Here is a 16352-nt window from a genome sequence, read left to right on the forward strand (position 1 = left end):
ATTATATCTTGGAAACAAAATAGCCCTTTACAGAATGTCACACAGATAATAATGATAAATAATAACAATAATAACAACAATTATTATATATTATATCTTACAATTATTGTATTATTCTAATAGGTATTATTATTATCCGTGTGTCATTCTTATCATTCATTATAATTATTATTGCAAACAGTAATTTAGCATTTGGCGGATTTAACTGTTTACGTTTCACCAGTGAATCAGAAAATAATTATTATCATTATTAACAATGAGTTGGTTGAACAGTTTAAACTACAAAAAGCATCAGAGACGGAATGGAGATAGTGTGTGTGTGGGGGGGGGGGGGGGGGGGGGGTCGACATTAAACATTAATGCCCCACATCAACCCAATTCCTGACGGTGGGATCAGACTGGGACAGGTTGGGGAGGTGAGGGGAGCTGAGGAAGGAGCCAGGGCTGGGGGTTGGACGGCGCCCTGTTATTCCAGGAGCCCCCAAATAAAAAAAAAGGGGGAGAGGGGGCAGTTCAGTGTTATTTTATTTATTTGCGGCGCTGTCCTTGAAATCTTGAAATCGCTTTAAATAACCAAAACGGCTCCGTGAAGAGGCTCAAAATGAAGCCAGAATTAGAGGGGTGGGGGGAGGTGGGGTGGGGGGGGTGGGGGGGTGGGGGGGGGACACACACACACAGAAAGCGCCCGCACTGTCTACCATCGCCTTTTTCTGGTGCAACCAACACACGCGTTTCTCTTGTGCATTCGCTACGATTTGTTTTCCTCTCGTCCTGTGCTACAGATTTACCCCCCACCCCCCCCCCACCCCCATTCCCCCCCCCACCCCCATCCCCACCCCCACCCCCCAGTCCTGCCTCCTGTTAGCAAACGTGAAGTGCAATCTTTCAGATGGGTTTCCTGAACCCCACTCCCATCCGCAGAAAAACCAATTGCGCTGCTGAAGGATTTGCCTTTTTTTTTGAAAAAAAACCCCCACAGTACCCACATCAAGTCAAACGTTTCAAATAAAACGTATGTCAGACACGTGGAAAAGGGTTTCAGTTTGTGTTTTTAAAGGGGACCATCGTGCGGGTTGGAATCTTTTGGCAAATATTCACTGCAGTACCAACACACAACATGTACTACAGCAGTGCCTATCCGGCAATTTGCGATGCAGTGTATACAGCCGACAATTTTTCAAAGTGGTGCAATATCTGATACCTGTTGTTGAGGTGCGCACTTGACCGTTTTAATTGTAGGGTATACTTGATAAGTTGCAATATATTGTGTTCTGGACGCTTTTCAGTGTCAGGTGTACACCTACCTGATCGTTTGCAGTATAGTATATACCTGACTCTTTTCAAGCTCAAGACAAAACACAGGGCCAAACGCTGCTTGGGGTGGTGGGGGGGGGGGTTAACATAAATAAAATAAAAGTTTGGTCCATGTCTTACATTCTGCCCCAGGTCACTGTGCTGCAATAACGGACATCACACTGAAGTTATAATTAATAGCACTGCAATGAACGATGACCGTTTAGAGAACAGGTCAGGCGGTGCTTTCAAACTCTAGTTGGCACAAACTAATTGACCTGAAAAATATCGAAGCGACATTAATTAAAACTACACAAGGTTTAGAAATTACCGAGGCGGCAGCTGGGTGCTGGGCAGTGGATCACAAGGCTGGTTAAGGATTGAAACGATATGGATCCAAGGACTTTGTCAAGTTATCTGTCTGCCAAGCTTAGCACATGATGCGAAAGTCAGAAAGCATAATAATGATAATCCTTGCATTTGGTACAGCACTTTATCAGGTCAGAAGGACGTTTCAAAGGCACTTCAAAGGATTTACTGTGAAATGTAGTGACTGCGTATTTGTAGGCGAACCGGGCAGCACAATTGTGTACAGCAACGTGCCACAAACAGCCATAGAGTGAGTGACCAATTTTGTTTGGACGAAACTCCCTTCACTGCGTGGTGAAAAAAATGCGGTTGTGTCACTTGCGCATAGTCTTATGTTGATTACAATAAGGCGCTCATTCCTCTGAGGCCCATAAATTATTTCAGGATTTACCATCATGTCTCCCGGACCAGTGTTTTTTATGCTCAGTTAGAGCAACACTTTACACATCTGTGAAGCTTTTCTTTGTCAAATCACCTCCCACAGTGTGTTATAAATATGGATCAGTCTGAGTTTGTTCAAAGGTCTCGGGTGGTCCATTGAATGATCCCCTTTTGCTATGTGTTACTCTTACTGGCTAGGACCTAGGTAATCGCAGGTTACCTTCTGCTCAGAATTTAATAATATTGTGGGGTCCGATAGTATAGTGGTTAGCTCGCTCGCCTTGCAAGCGAGAGGATCTAGGTTCGATTCCTGGGCCAGTTGAAATCTTAGGCAAGTTTCCTCATTCCACACGTCTCAACGATTTGATAAGACGCTATATCAAATGCAAGTATTATGATTATTATGATTATTATTATTATTATTATTATTATCCCTTTCACACCTATGGCAAGTTCAGCAAAGTACTGAGCCACATTTGCAAACTCAGCTTTTGACACTTGGATGATATTCTCACACTTCTTTTGTTGCCTGTTTATCTAGCAGCAAGTAGGAACCGGGTTGTTAGTCAATTGGCGATCGTTTTCCAGTGGAAATAATCGCTTTAAAAAAATTTAAATAATTTTTTAAAAAAAATTTTTTTTTCTCTCTCAATCCACGATTGTTTGTGGGACACTGCTCTGTGCAATTGGCTGTCGCATTTCACTCACAAAATACAGTCAATCCAATTAACAATATATTCTGTGAAGCGTTTTGAGACGTTTCAATGATGATGCACGATGTCAAATGCAAGGATGATTATTATTATTGATTGGCCTTTGTGTAAAGAAATACTTCAGTGGCATCTGCCCTAAGATTGTCCTTCACCAATCCTGAACCAGTGCATTCTTGGCTTGCTGCCTTGGCATACTTCAAGGTATTATTATGGGTATACTTTCTCTATCTCATTATCTTATAAACCTAAGGTGCTCTTTGAGACGTCTTTGAGAGGTCTTTTGTCAAGACGTTCTGTAAGCTCCCACAGTATCCAAATAGTCATCACAGCTCATCATCTGATCCCGGGAATCAGCCTTGTTACAGTAATTGTATCTAGGACGTAGATCCAACATGTCATTGCCATCGGAACAATGTGTGTGGCCATTGGTCTTAGAGGGAGATCATTTGATTCTCCGATCAGGATCCGAATGGTTCACCAATAGTGGATGAGGCTTCTGTCACCATGATTCTATTTCCTAACTATAACTCCATTGCGGACTATTGACCCACAGAAGATAAAAGCGATCGATTTTGCCGTATTTCTTAACTGGATTTCTTAAAAAGTCCATCACACCAATTTACAGCAACTCTTCAACTTGATCTATTAACAGATTAACAAGGTTCCCTTAAGTCAGCATGATAAGCTTCTTACTACCAAAATATCTCACTGTTAGAAAATACAACATAATTGGCCCGATCATGCAAAATGTGGTATGCCAAATCACAGATACCAAGTAATAGTAATAATAATCATTGCATTTTATATAGAGCTTTATCACGTCAAAATGTTCCATAAGATTTTACTTTCAAATTTGATGACTGTGTTTTTGCAGCCAAACAAATTGCACTCAGCAATGGCCCCGAAATAATCATGAAGTGAATGACCAATTCTACCATGTAGTAATCCTAATAATAATAATCATGCTTGCATTTGATTTGGCACCTAATTACGTCTCAAAATGCTTCACAGAATATACTGTAAAGTGAATTGACTGTATATTTTGTGGGCGAAACATGGCAGCCAATTGCGCACAGAAGTTTCCCACAAACAGTCGTTTGTGAAGCTTTAATATAATAATCCTTGCATTTAATCCTTGAATTTAATATTGTGTTTATTACATGAGTGAGACGTCTCAGAATGCTTCACAGAATACAGTATATTGTAAAGTGGATTGACTGTGTATTTCTTGGTTGAAATGTGGCAACCAATTGTGCACAGCAGTGTCGCACAAATAGTCGTGGACCAACCAATTTTTGGGGGAGGATTACCCCCAAAAAGCTATCCACTGATTGACTAACAACCGGGTTCCTACTTACTGCTAGGTAAACAGAGGCGTGTGAAGTAAGGAAACTTACCTAAGGTTTCATCTTGCCCAGGAATCAAACCTGAGTTCTCTCGCTTGCGAGGCGGGTGCTTTAACCAATACACTACGGGACTCCACATGGTTACTGGTGTAATGGTAGTGCTCCTTGTGGAGTGTGAAAGAAGCGGAATGCAATACCGCAAATGGGAGTGATTTTCCAGCAACATTCTCATGAATGTCAAAGCACTGTTACCTGAGGTGCTGGTTCAGAGGTGATCTAAGAATACCAACATTCTACTTTCTCTGCGCAGATAACCAGAGACAATACAATTGGCTATGTTCACAGTTTATCAGCAGGGTGTAGGATTAGGGGGAAAAATGTTTTGACCCTTTTAAAGACGTTGTGTACAACCTGTACAAAAATAAATTGGTCACTTGATCCACGGTGGTCTTTGGGACACTGCTGTTGCGATAAGTGGCTCCCGCGTTTCACCACAAAATACACAGTCAATCTACTTTACAAGATAGCACATTGAGACATCTCAATGATGTGATAAGGCACTATATCAAATGCAAGGATTATTATTATTATTAACTTGGTTGTGGAATTCCATATAAACCTTTACAGGAGATCCTGTGAAGCACTTTGAGCCACCTCCTGACGTGAAAGATGCTGCATCAAATGCAAGATTAATATATAATACTACAAGTATAAAACAGGTCCCCCAACTTTTCGAAGGCAGAGACCTTAATGAATGTTTTTTGTGATAGATTCTTCCTTTCACAAGATCAGATCATAAGATTGATTCGGGTGAAAAGGGCCCTTGGTTCATTCGACCTCATCCCACAGAATACTTCTCTCACTGTTTCCCATTGCAGCATTAAGCTGTTTTTTTAAAAAAAATGAGTCCAGCAGGCTAACCTCAAGCATCTTTACCAAGGGAGATCACCCTTGCTGCTCTCCTCTCTGCTTTGCCTGTAAGATCTGGGCAGTCTGACGCATGGTGATCAGTACTGTTTATGGTACTCCAAGTGTGGCATTTGAATATGATCTTAACTAAACTGATTTGTCAATACAGCCCAGCATCCTGGATATATACAAGCATCCTTGCAATATTTACAAGGAATAGGATGGGTCTGTACCTTGCTTAATACCTTACCTCCATTTTGAACTAGCTCCTGTACCAAAGACCCTCTGTTTCCTTACCTTCAGACAATTCTGAATCCATCCTTACCCTTGATACCCAGTGACCTCAGTCTGTGAAAGAGTCTTTCATGTGGTGCTTTGTCAAACGCCTTTTGGAAGTCTAGTCGATCTACATTGATCTCTCTATTTATACACTGTATATTTTATCGATCCATGCAGTGCTCCTCTCATCTGTGTCTGTCAGTTGCACTGTACCAGGTAGTGAGGGCACCTCAGTACCCATCAGTGAACTGTAGCCATGTGGGATGGTAATTCCCCTGTGTTTTCATCTGGAATTGATAAGGTACCTGGTGATTTTAAGATGCACTGATGTTGGGGTTTATTCTGTTTTAAGTTACAAGGAACATGCATAGTACGAACACATTTCATTTAGCATGAAACACATTCAGGACTGAGTGATTAGCAAGCAAGACATTAGAGGTTGCCACAAAAGATGTTGTATGAACATCCTCTGAACTCCCTGATGTGGAAATTGCCTGGAAGCATTTTTTGTATGAGTTATATGCAAAAGTATGTTTTGTTTTAGGAATACTGCTACCCACGTTGAATGATAAGATCATGTCATAGGCTGTCTCTGCCCCAAATATTGTTGCTATATTGTTCTGATTTGTCTGCAAATGAAGCGCTGAGATACTACCCTGTGTGAAAGGTGCTGTATAAATGCAAGTTATTGTTGTTGACACTGAGAATCAAGCTGGTTGAAAAGTACTGTTAGCAGATGTCTGAGAGATGCAAACTAATAATAAAAACATTTGATATAATGCCTTATCACACTGTTGAGATATCTCAAAGCAAATCACAGGATATACTGTAAAGTAGACTGACTGTGTGTTTTGTGGGCGAAACACAGCAGCCAGTTGATTACCGCAGTGTCCCACAAACAGCCATGCAGTGAGCGACCAATTTGTGGTGGGGTTAAAAAAAAAGGCTATCTTTAATATCCACCTTAATTTTGTTACGTGGGGGCACATTATTGTTCCTCTCCTTCAAATGTACTGCTTCAGGGAGTAACGTCCCAAATTAACAGAAATCAGGAGGACCTTGGCAAGATTCAACTTAGGATATATTTAGTGGAATAATTTAACAAGATCAGCACAGCCCAGGATTTGAACTGCGATCGTCAAGGCTGTGTAGCTCAGTGCTGCGCTGACCCAGCCATAGGTGAGAAAGGGATAATAATAATAATATTTGCATTTGATATTGTGTCTTATCAAATCATTGAGACGTCTCAAAGCATTTCACGGAATATATATTGTAAAGTGGATTGACTGAGTAATTTATGGGCAAAACGCAGTAGCTCATTGCGAAGTGTCCCACAAACAGTCATGGATTGAGGTACCAATTTGTTTTAAAATTGGGACCTGACCAGAACGTTAGTGGTATTTCAAGTTTTGAGCCAAATGATTTTGAAACAGAACAAGCAAAATCAGAAAATATAATCAAATAAATAACAGTTGCCTTTGGTATTGGCTCTACAACATCGAAATGTCTGAAAGTGACAATTTGTGGGCAAACCCAACGGTTAATTTGCTAGCAGCATGATTTTGTAGATACTCATGAAGTGAAAAACAACAATAAATGACATTTGTATAGTGCTTTTCACATCAGGAGGACTTTCCAAGGCTTTGGACAGTGAAGGGTTTGCACCCGAGCTGGAGTTTGGGATCAGAAGGGGTGGAGTTCAAGGAGGATGGGGGTAGGAGGGCTGTCAAAGATGAAGGTCTTGAGACCGGCCTTGAAGGAGGCAATGGAGGGGGTGAGGCAAAGGACAGTGGGATGGAGTCCCCAAGGTCGGGACAGAAGGGCTGAAAGTCTGACCATCGATGGTGGGGGCCGACAGGGTGGGGAATGTGGAGCAAGCCAGAGTCCCGCTGAATGGAGGGAGCGGACAGGTTGATATGGAACATCTCGTTCCAAGGATAGTCACTTCCGTCAATGCAGCTCTCCCCTCTAGCACTGCAGTAAAGTGAAAGTCTGGACTTTGACCCAGGTCCCAGCATTCGTGGTCACTTGAACAGATTTCTTTTCAGCTGCTGCATGCAGCTTGACGGTGCCAAGACACGTGAGAGGCCCTTCTTTATCAATAGTCTTCTGAGCAATCAACCGTGAGCTGTTCACTTAGGAATATTATAAGCATCTTTCAAACTTTGAAAAGATAATGTGATGAGTACACATATTTGTGGGTGGCAGGCAGCCAAGCACATCTAGCGCTGAGCGGGAACTGACCTGCTACATTCAATGATAGCTCTTCAGCCTCCACTGGCACCTAACAGTGGTTTAGTTCACTGATCAGGTAACTCCCCCTTTGATAAAAGTTACAGTCTACTCCATTAGAATCAAATAAGAGGATTCGAGGAGGGGAGGAAACGGAGGGAATGTCACACATAAAACTGAATTGAGAAAGTGAATCCAGAACAATACGTTAAGATGCACCAAGATAGCAGAACAAGAGGGTACAAGGTTCGGAGATGTGAACCACAATTTCAGCACAGACACCAGGAAGTATTTCTTTACACTGACAGGCAATTAACGGCGAGAGTAAATGATCAGGAAGGGTGATGGAAGCCTTATTTAATAAATAGCTCGATGCTGGGATGGAAGGATGGTAAAGTGGGTGTTCTGGAAGAATGAGATCAAGCGGGCCAAAGGGTCGTTGAGTCGTCTCAAAGCGCTTCACAGAATAATAATAATAATAATCCTTGCATTTGATATAGCGCTTTTCATGTCGGGAGGACGTCCCAAAGCGCTTCACAGAACACACTGTAAAGTGAATTGACTGTATATTTGTGGGCGAACGCGGCAGCCAATTGCACACAGCAATGTCCCACAAACAGTCGTAGATTGAAAATGACCAACTTATTATTGTTTTGGGTTTTTGGAGGGATTATTATTAGGCGTGTGGAGTAAGGAAACTTGCCCAAGGTTTCGCCCTGCCTGGAATTGAATTCAGGTCTCTCACTTGCAAAGCGAATGCTCTAACCACTGAGCTACAGGACTCCACAAATATATTGAATATATATATAATAATATATTGTAAAGTGAATTGACTTTATCGTTGGTGGACAAAACATGGCAACTAATTGTGCACAACAATGTCCCACAAACAGTCATGGATAGAGTGAGCATATTTTTTATTTTGAGGGATTATTACCCCCGAAAAGCGATCCACCAATCAACTAACAGCTGGGTTCCTATTTGCTGCTAAATAAACAGAGGCGTGTGAAGTAAGGAAACTTGCCTAAGGTTTCACGCCGCCCGGGATTTGAATCTGGGTCCTCTCGCCTGAGAGACAAGTGCGTTGACCACTACACTACAGGACTCTGCATCACTGTTTGAAATGAAAACACTGTTAAGGGATCCCTGATTCAATGGCACTGTGTTCGGAGAAGAGACACTATTGAGCACTCGATGAATCAACTACTGAAGCACACAGGTGGTGCCTGCGGAGGACTTTTTAAGTCAAACTAATGATGGAATTATCTCACACTTTTCCCGCTGGAATGACATGTTGTATTAAGCAAACTTCCTCCTCCTCCCGCCCCCCTTCTTTCCTGAAACAGCTGCAAACTGTTCTCTCCCTCTTTGTCCCTTTGGGGCATAACAGCCCACCTACACGTTCCAGATGTATAGCTACACAAGGTGTGTGTACAATTAGAATAGAATTACACTTTAAACACACTCAGATCCCGGAGTTATGCTAAGTAAGTCATTAATCAAGTGCCCCAAAGCTCCAGTGTTGTACTGGGATCTCAATAGTCCAGGAGAATTCCAACTCCACAATTCTGAATAGGATTGAAGATAGAATTATTATAAGGGAAAACAGTAAAACACATTAAAAGATTGTCAGCCTTTAATCTATTTCCAGTAACCACTTAACTAGTAACACGCTTGGGAGAATCTGGTCATCTGATTAGACGGTTTAGAGCTGTATATCCAATTAGATAGTCACAGGCGAATAGCTGGTTGTCTGGAATTTAAAAGGGAAGTTATCTAACCTGTTTTTTGGCCTCCACAAGGCAAAAAATAACTCATTCATTACTATTGAAATTGAGCGAGAGACCCGAGTTTGATTCCCGGCAGGGCGAAACCTTGGGCAAGTTTCCTTACTCCACACGCCTGATAATAATCCCTCAAGAAAAAAACACAATAATAAATTGGTCACTTCAATCCACGACTGCTAGTGGGACAATTGGCTATCAAGTTTCGCCCACAAATATATAGTCAATTCACTTTACAGTATATTCTGTGAAGTGCTAGGAGACGTCTAGAAGACGTGAAAAGTGTTATATCAAATGCAAGGTTTATTATTATCATTCTTACAAAGTGACATCTGTAAAACAGTCAGTCTGCACTAAGGTGTACTTGCAAGTAAAAAATGAACACGGACACCTCACCTGTTCCTGGATAGTTTTGTCGTCCCTGCCCGAGAATGTAACAAGAATCTATAAAAGATGTGAAAAGGGAAAAGAAAACGGCTATCCAAAGCATGGCCCTAATGTTAACTGTAGTTAAAAAAATAAAAATTTGGTCACTCAATCTATGACTGTATGTGGGATACACTGCTTTGCGCAATTGGCTGCTGTGTTTCACCCACGAAATACCCAGTCAATTCAGTGTACAGTATATTCCGTGCTTTGAGACGTCTCAACGACGTGATAAGGTGCTGTACCAACAACAACAACTTGGATTTACATAGCGCCCTCCACGCCGGACAGCGTCTCAGAGCGCTTCACAGTAACGGATCCCGGGGCAAATACTAAATGTAAGGATTATTATTATTCAAAATTTCTGGTACATAGGGTGGAGAGTCCAAACATGGTAACACAGAAGAGGGAGGGTGAACAGAGAACAGAGGGTGTGGATTTAATTCCGATGAGATATTAAACTCAGCTCCCATCAGCTTGTTCAGATGAATGTTAAACATCCCATGTTCAAAAAGGGAAGGTAGTTTCTCCCAGTGCCTGGCCAAAAATCGCCTATAGAAAAATGGTCATTCACTTCATGGTTGTTTGTGGGACACTGCTCTGTGCAAGCTACCTGCTATGTCTGTCCTCCAATGCACTACAATTTACAGAAACCTCTGTGAGATGTTTCGACATGATAAGGCGCTGTATTAAATGCAAGGCTGAAATGATCGTTATTGCAGTAAGCAGTGTGTGCGATACCACCCATTTAGGTCCAAATCATGGTCAGTGTCAAAAATAGCAAGTTTGTGTCAGCCACAAAAGAAGGGAGATATTGTCCGGTATTAAGACTTCAAACAATTTCTGTCGATGGGTAAACATTTTAGCAATAAAGTATTAATGATTGTTCGTCAGCGTTCCGCCATCAGCGGCCATGCTTTGAGCCAGTACACCCCAAAACTCTGGAACACTCTTCCTCAATCTCTCTGCCTTGCCCCCTCCTTCCCCATCTTCAGGTTGCACCTTCTCCCTTTGATTCAGTGTCAGGCTCCTCAACTGTCAAACTGTTCTGAATGCATACAAAATCGGCTTGGTTAAGCTTACTTTCTCTGCTTTTTATTTTCATTTACATTTACAGACGTTTCGGAACAAAATGTGCAGCCTGTCAGCAGGGCATCCCCCCAACCCAGGTGGTGAGGAAAGCCCAGGACTTTGTCTACCATCTCCACTGCTTCGCCTGCATCATGTGCAACCGGCAGCTGGCCACAGGCGATGAGTTCTACCTGATGGAGGACAGCCGGCTGGTGTGCAAGGAGGATTATGAGACCGCCAAGCAGAACGGTAGGCACCACACCTAACACATTCTCATCACGGGCAGCACAATGTCTCCTAACTTTGTGGAGTCCTGTGTAAGTTAGAGCGCTCGCCTCGGAAGGGAGAAGACACCTTTTTCGATTCCCAGGGAGGACGAAATCTTAGGCAAGTTTGTTTACTCCACACACCTCTGTTTACGGAGCAGTAAATTGGAACCCAGGTGTTAGTCAATTGGCAGATCGCTTTCCAGGGGTAATAATCTCTTCAAAAACAAGAAACATTTCATTAAAAATGGTAATTTGGTCACTCAATCCATGACTGTTTGTGGGACAGACCCTGCTAATGTGCATCATTGGATGCCGTGTTTCGCCCACAAATGATACAGTCAATTCACTTTACAGTATATTCCGCGAAATGCTTTGAGATATCTCAACGACGTGATAAGGCGCTATATCAAATACAAGGATTATTATTGTTGTTCATTGTATTTTTCATTCAAACGCAATGGTGATATTTTCAGTAGCTGCCTCAACTGTGAAATCTTCAAACTGAGTATCTCCGGCTGACATGCACCCCATTGATTGACTAATATTAATGAGATTAATGACAATTACTAATAACCTGCTGTGCAGATTGTTAGTAATAGGTCCCCGGAGCTTAGGCATTGAGTAATATCACAACACAAATATAACTGCGCATTACATCACCTACACTAATCAATCAGATGGGGTGGAAGCCCAGTTTATGGTGGCCAAGTAACCCTGAACATCAAAGGCAAAATGAATTAACTTCTTGACCGTAACAGAATAGCAGGATTTGGGGCAGTTAGAAACTAGGGCAGATGTGTCACCGTAATAATTCTTAAAGGAGTGCTTCATCTGCTGGAGGTTTGTCAGTAGAAAGAGCCAGGACAAAGACACTGCCAATTACATATAACAATAATCCTTGCATTTAATGTAAGCACCTTATCACGTTGTCAAGAAGTCTCAAAGAGCTTCACAGGATTTACTGTAAAGAGTGACTCTGTATTAATAGATGAACGTCGCATCCAGTTTGCATGCGGCAATGTCCCACACGGAGCCAAGAGGTAATGATCAATTTTACCTGGGGAATTGCTGGAAACTCGATAGTGTTTTTGAATAGTGTCTTTGGATCTTTAGAGTTTACCTGAGTAGTTAGACAGGAGTTTGGTTTAATGTAATGCTTCATCTGAAAGATGTCATTGCCGACAATGCAGTGCTCTCCTAACGCTGCATTGGAGTGTCAATCTGGACTGTGAGTTCAAAGTCCTAATATGGGGTTTTGAACCCACAACCTTCTGACTCAGAGGTGAGAGTGCCATCGACTAACAACCAGGTTCCTATTCACTGCTAAGTGGAGTCCTGTAGCTCAGTGGTTAGACCACTCGCCTCGCAAGCGAGAGACCTGGGTTTGATTCCCGGCAGGGCGAAATGTTGGGCAACTTTCCTTATTCCACACTCCTCTGTTTACCTAGCAGTAAGTAGGAACCCAGTTGTTAGTCGACTGGCGAATCGCTTCTCCGGGGGTAATAATTCCTTAAAAAAATAATAAATTGGTCACTTCAATCCACAACTATTTGGGGGACTGCTGTGCGCAATTGGCTGCCGTGTTTCGCCCACAAAATATAGTCGATCCACTTTACAGCATATTCTGTGAAGCGCTTTGAGATGACTCGAAGACATGAGAAGGTGCTATATCAAACGCAAGGATTATTATTATATTAGGTAAACAGGGGCGTGTGGAGCAAGAAAACTTGCCTAAGGTTTCACCCTGCCCGGGATTCGAACCCGGGACCTGTCGCTTTCGAGGCGAGTGCTCTAACCAATATGCTACAGGAGGGTGGGTTTTACTTCAGGGGCAATACAGCTTCACTCTACACCTTAGTCTGTAATATTAAATGTGGTAACAATAAGTAATGTTTTCTAATGCAGACGCTGACGCAGAGGCTGGAGCAAAAAGACCTCGCACTACAATTACAGCGAAGCAGCTGGAAACCTTGAAGAACGCATACAAAACGTCGCCAAAACCAGCCCGCCATGTGAGAGAGCAGCTCTCCTCCGAGACAGGACTTGACATGAGGGTTGTGCAGGTAAAAGAAGATGTAGCCTCTTTTTTCTAATGCTCCCAATTTACTTTAACTCCTTCACTAATGAAGGGATTACATGGTATATTTTCCAAATCAATGGGTAATGTAGCATTTGTTTCCTGAGTGGAACTTATTCATCAACTGATCCCACAATGGCAATGAGCTATGACCTCGCAATGGCATGACCTGTAATAATAATAAATCCTTGCATTTGATATAGCGCCTTATCATGTCTCAAAGAATATACTGTAAAATGAATTGATTGTATATTTTGTGGGCGAAATGCGGCAGCCAATTGTAAAAAAAAATTTTAAATTCTATAATCTCATAAGAACATGAGAAAATAAGAATTGCTAGTGAAAAGAAGACTGAGGTCCATCCAGTTCGCCTTCCACTATCCTAGCAGTCACATGCCCATGTCATGTCCCAAACTACATACTTTATCCCACAATAATATTTCCTAAAAAAAATCCATCTAATTTGCTTTTGAAAGAGTCAACTTTCTGCTTCCATCATCTCACTAGTAATGCCAATGACCTGTGACCCCACAATGGTAATGACCCGTAACCTCACAACAGTCATGATCCATAACGGGGAGATGGGATCAATCACTGGACTCCTTCATTGCCTGGAATGACAGTTATGCTGTGGGCTGCTGAGTTCTGTTATATTTGAGACATTTTTGTGCTGTGGAACCATGCCAAGATACTAATTGGAGACAGGCCAAACCATTGCACTTAGGATGGTTCGAGGCAAAGGAGACTGATATTGTCAGAATTGTATCTGAAGGCAGGTCCAAAAGGGTAAAAGGATAGTTTCTAACCCACTGCTTCCAGAAAGATTATCTTCCGAAAATCAAACTTGGGCTCTAGGATGTTAGTCATTGCATCGCTTAAATATTGCGATTTTCACTCTACGACACATTTTAAATTTTAAACTGGGAGCTTCTGTCAAGAAAATTGCAATTTGCACCCCCTATATCTGTGGGATATTCCTTCTGCGCTAATTTAGTTATCTCTTGAAAGAGTTGCAATAGATTTGTAAGACGTGATATGAATTCTGAAAGCTTATGGGCTCTCCGTTCTTTGCAATAGATTGATAGCATCCTTTGAAGTGTTCCCTGGTGCTGAAATGTAATTGCTTGTGGGTGCGAGCCTGGACCTTTGCCATGCATTGTAAATGACTTGCTTTTGGGAGAATACTACTGCTTCGGATGATGTATATTCCAAGACAAAAACCTGAAACATCACGCAGTGACCTATGTGTAGCAATACACCAAAAATCAGGTTAACTTTGAAACTATTTTCCCTGAATCTCTCAGATATCCCAGTTCATTTTTCTCTGTTGCCACATTTCCTCCATCCTTGGACAGCACAGCAGCTTTGAATCCTGCCTCATGATCAACTGTTATTGGTTCTATGGAGCAGGCCATCTGGTCCAACTGGTATTATGTTCTGTGTGTCAGCCTGGCTCAGGGTAGCCCTCTCGCAACTGAGCTGGAAGGTTGTGGGTTCAAATTCCACATCGGGACTTGAACTCACTAAACTGACACTCTAATGAATCGTTAAAATTCTTCAAACGATATTCCTTTGATTGAATTGAAAATCTTCCAGGTTTGGTTCCAGAACAGAAGAGCAAAGGAGAAGCGGTTGAAGAAAGACGCCGGGCGACACCGCTGGGGGCAGTACTACAAGACCATGAAGAGAAGTCGCGGGGGCACAAAAAGTGGGAAGGAAAGCTCGGTGGAGGACGGGGGCCTGAGTGACAGCGAACTAAGCTTCAGAGGTGAGCTTGCTGCCCCCTCATCATAATCTTGTCTGTGATTTCAAACCAGATACCAAATCATAGAATCTTACTGCACAGAAGGAGGCCATTCGGCCCATCATGCCCATGCCGGGTCTTTGTAAGAGCTGTCCAACTAGTCCCTCCCCGCCGCTCTTACCCCACAGGCATGTAAATTTTTCCTTTTCAAATACCTATCCAATTCCCTTTTGAAAGCCACTATCAAATCTGCTTCCATCACCCTTCCACCAATGCATTCCAAAACGTAACAACTCTCTGCATAAGAAAGAAATTTTCCTGGTCTCCCATCTGGTTCTTTTGCCAATTACTTTAAATCTGTGTCCAGCTAATTGGGTCCAACCATTTCCACAAACAGTGGTGGATTGAGTATAAATAAAGAAATAAACAAACAAACAAATAAATAAATTTAAATAAATCAGCTGATCAGAAATAGAAGCCACAGAATTTCCGTCACTTCTACGCTAGTTTTTTTTGGGCCAGTACATTTTCAGCTCAAAGTATTCATTATTTGTTTTCTGCCACACGTCACAGATGATCAGATACTCCCAGAACTCGGCCACACTAATGGGATCTACAGCGGGGTGAGCGACATCACAGGCAGACCTTTACTTAACGGAGGGTTCACTGTGGACGGCACAGGACAGCAGTACCACGATCTGAGAGCGAGCAGCCCCTACGGAATCCCTCAGTCTCCATCGTCCATAGCCTCTATTCCCGCTCACACGCCCTTAATGAACAGTTTGGGCTACATTGACAATAACTTGGGGATTCTAGCACAAGGAGGACAGGGGATGAGTCACACCCTGAGAATGATGACGGGAGGGCCCACCTCTGACATCTCTACAGGAAGCAGCGCTGGCTACCCAGACTTTCCAACGAGCCCTGCCTCCTGGCTCGATGACATGGACCACCCTCAGTTCTAAAACACTGGCCTGAGATCCCAATGGAGATGTCTAGAAGAGGAAACAGTGGCCTCAGTCACTGCAGGACTTTCGGAGATGAGTGATGTTTGTGTTTACAGCTTTGGTTTCTTCAATTTGTGGAAGTGAATCCAGCTCAAATACAGCACACAGAGATCTATGGACCTAAGGACCAAGAGGTCTAGGACAAGCATCAAAAGAGATGGACCTACCCTCCAAAACCATGCTTGCATATGTAGGGGCCGAAGTACACAGGATTGTGGTATTTTGTTCACTGAAGAGTCAAAGCGTCAATCGTGATGGAAATGTGTCAGTGGGTCAAGGAGGGGCTATTGTGCTCTTACCCAGATTACTAAGACATAATATACCTTGACGTGACCTACTGAAGGCTCTATTTCACCATTATTGAGATCCAGTATAAGGGAAGGGACAGATGGTAGCATGGGCTGAGGTTGTCTCTGTAAAACACAAAGCATAAGCAGTAGATACAAATGTAA

The 16352-nt window shown here is 42.5% G+C and overlaps 1 protein-coding gene across 2 annotated transcripts in view; it reads left to right on the plus strand.

Annotated features, from left to right (window-relative positions):
* lhx4 (LIM homeobox 4) overlaps positions 1–15858 on the plus strand; it is a 93833-nt gene extending 77975 nt beyond the window's left edge. For both annotated transcript variants that reach the window (XM_042335206.1, XM_007895529.1), the window contains 4 exons: positions 10850–11052; positions 12978–13135; positions 14746–14917; positions 15467–15858. In XM_042335206.1, coding sequence (XP_042191140.1) covers positions 10850–11052; positions 12978–13135; positions 14746–14917; positions 15467–15858 — 925 coding nt within the window. The remainder of the gene's footprint in view (positions 1–10849; positions 11053–12977; positions 13136–14745; positions 14918–15466) is intronic.
* Positions 15859–16352: the final 494 nt, after the last annotated feature.

The sequence above is a fragment of the Callorhinchus milii genome, unplaced genomic scaffold, assembly GCF_018977255.1.
Source record: "Callorhinchus milii isolate IMCB2004 unplaced genomic scaffold, IMCB_Cmil_1.0 Scaffold5, whole genome shotgun sequence".
In the NCBI taxonomy this organism is placed as follows: domain Eukaryota; kingdom Metazoa; phylum Chordata; class Chondrichthyes; order Chimaeriformes; family Callorhinchidae; genus Callorhinchus; species Callorhinchus milii.